This window comes from Charadrius vociferus, unplaced genomic scaffold, assembly GCF_000708025.1.
Source record: "Charadrius vociferus isolate BGI_N301 unplaced genomic scaffold, ASM70802v2 scaffold1158, whole genome shotgun sequence".
In the NCBI taxonomy this organism is placed as follows: domain Eukaryota; kingdom Metazoa; phylum Chordata; class Aves; order Charadriiformes; family Charadriidae; genus Charadrius; species Charadrius vociferus.
In genome coordinates, this window is record NW_009649701.1 from 17,423 (window position 1) to 19,971 (window position 2,549).

General features: G+C 62.5%; 1 protein-coding gene across 1 annotated transcript in view; it reads right to left on the reverse strand.

Annotated features, from left to right (window-relative positions):
- The window catches only part of LMNA (lamin A/C), a 6,497-nt gene that overhangs the window by 3,324 nt on the left and 624 nt on the right, over positions 1–2,549 (reverse strand). The window contains exons 2-9 of the mRNA XM_009890586.1: positions 2,467–2,547; positions 2,186–2,356; positions 1,963–2,088; positions 1,377–1,597; positions 1,083–1,287; positions 860–967; positions 569–686; positions 377–477 (exon numbers count right to left, since the gene is read on the reverse strand). Of these exons, the coding sequence (XP_009888888.1) occupies positions 377–477; positions 569–686; positions 860–967; positions 1,083–1,287; positions 1,377–1,597; positions 1,963–2,088; positions 2,186–2,356; positions 2,467–2,547 (1,131 nt within the window). The remainder of the gene's footprint in view (positions 1–376; positions 478–568; positions 687–859; positions 968–1,082; positions 1,288–1,376; positions 1,598–1,962; positions 2,089–2,185; positions 2,357–2,466; positions 2,548–2,549) is intronic.

Below are 2,549 nucleotides of genomic sequence, written 5' to 3' on the forward strand. Positions count from 1 at the left end.
CACCAGCTGCCGCGGAGAAGTGTCATCCATCAGCTTCCCACCATCCTGCCCTCCACCTCCAAGCGCTGCGAGGTACCAGCTCAGCCTCCCTCCCGGCTCCTCCAGCCCTTTTGGCGGCAGGTCAAGGTTGCTCGGGGTTGGAGATGACTTCCAGCAAGGTCTCTAGAGCTTTTTTGGCAAGCAGTAATCTTCTCCAGGTGCCAGAGGTCTCTTGGCTTCTCCCATGCGGTTGTTTCCACAGCAGCCTCCCCACCGCCATCTCCCATGAGGTCTGATCCTGTGTGATGCTGAGCTGCCTCCCACCCTGACTGGGACCGGACCTGACCCCCCCTCAGCATCCCCGCGACAGACCCCCCGGGACCAGCGCGCTACTCACGTGGTGATGGCGGTGGTGGGTGTTAATGTCATCGTCGTCCTCATCCTCATCGTCATCGTTGATGATCACGGTGCGGACCAGTTTCCTCATGGCCACCTCCTGCGGGGGACAGGAAAGGAGTTTGGGGGAGGGGGTTCGGTGTCTGCCCACCCCCCCGTGCCCTGAGCCGGTGCTGCTGTCGGGGTCTCTCCTCCCCGTTGGAGTTGATGAGGGCAGTGCGCAGGCTGTCCCCGGAGCCCCAGCTGCTCTGGGCTTTCCACACCACGTTGCTGGGGGGGCTATGGGTCGCCCCAGCCCCCGAGGCCCAGATCTAGGGAGAAAAGCGCCAAAAAAAGCACAATGTCTCAGGTCTGCAGAGCCCAGACCCCGCGGAATGTGGGTCTGTCCCCCCAAAACCAAAGCCACGCGCCATGGAGGCCCCGACCGCTCCGTGTCCCCAACGGCCCGGTTGGGTTTGGGCTCCTTCATTGGGCGGTAACTCACCGTGACCACCTGGCCAGCCTTCAGGGTGAACTTCGGGGGGAAGCGGTAGGTGATGGGGGGATCGTCTCCGTTCTGCCGCTTGATCTGCCAGTTCCCCATCGCCTGGTCCTGCGAGAGAGAGAGAGCAGCAACCCTGAGATGCCCCAGTTCCTCCCCAGCTTGTCCTGGTTCACCTCCTGCCCATGGGTGAACCCCCCGGGATCCTCCCCAAAGGCAAACGCACCTCGTTGGACTTGTTCCTGAGACGGACAAATCTGCCCTCCAAGTCCACCTCCTCCACGCCAACACGGCCGCTTGTCCTGGCGTGGTGGGAGAAGCTGGTCCGACTCTCGCTGTCCTCCAGCTTCCTCTTCTTGGAGGAGCCCGGGGTGGACAAGTGGCTACGGGATGCACCTTTGTGGGAGGACGGGCTGGGGGACAGCCTCAGCCTGCGCAGGAGGAGAAGGTGAGATGGAGTCTGTGAGGACACAAGGGCTGGGACCCGCATAGCCCACCGGGTGCAGCACCCCGTACTCACCGCTCCTCCTCGCCCTCCAGCAGCTTGCGGTAGGCGTTGATCTCCATGTCCAGAGCCAGCTTGATGTCCAGCAGCTCCTGGTACTCATCCAGCTGCTGCTGCATGCGTGCCCGCATCTCGGCCATCTCCCGCTCCTTGTCGGAGAGCAGGCGTCGGTTGGTCTCGCGTTCCCTGGCCAGAATATCCTCCAAATCGTGCAGCTTCGCCTCCTTGGCGGCCAACTGTGTGGAAAGGGAAGGTGAGGGTGGCTGCTCCACCTGGGGCCATCCCCAGGAGGGGACCATCCTCAGGGGTAAGACGTCAACAGAATCACAGAATGGCTTGGGTGGGAAGGGACATAAAGCCCATCTCATTCCACCCCCTGCCCTGGGCAGGGCCACCTCCCCCCAGCCCAGGTTGCTCCAAGCCCTGTCCAACCTGGCCTTGACCACCTCCAGGGATGGGGCAGCCACAGCTTCTCGGGGCAACCTGCCCCAGGGGATCACCGCCCGCACAGCCAACAATTTCTTCCTCAGATCTCATTTCGGTCTCCCCTCTTCTAGTTTGAAGCCATTCCCCCTCATCCTGGGACATCCCTCAGACTCACCTGCTTCTGCAGCTGGCTGACTTCAGAGGAGAGGTTGTCGATGCGGATGCGGGTTTGCTGCAGCTCCTCGTGGGCAGCACCCACCATGTTGCTGTTCCTCTCAGCCGACTGCTTGGCATTCTCCAGCTGGAGGACAGAATGGGTGAGTTAACATCCCCAACACCCTCTGCCCACCGGCACTCGGCAGGGCAGGGTGGGAAGAGGACGGGTGGGTGCTGCTCACCTTCGCCCCGTAGGTCTTCTCCAGTTCCTCCTTGTAGAGCCTGATCTGGGCTTCGTGCTGGCTCCGCAGCTCCTGCAAGGCTTCGGAGAGCTTGCTCTCAAATTCCCGCTGCCGCCCGTTGTCAATCTCCACCAGCCGGGTCTCATGGCGGCGCTTGGTCTCCCGTAACTCCTGGGGACAGGTCAGGGGACAACGGTGTCACCTCGGGGTGGGATTGGCTTGGGGACTGGGACACAATACCCCAAGCGAGCCCGGCACCGCAACGGCACATCACGCCTCACCTCGCTGTAAATGTTCTTCTGGAATTCGAGCTCTTCCTTCAGCGTCTGCAGCCGGTTCTCGGCGTCCACGCGGCGCAGCCTCT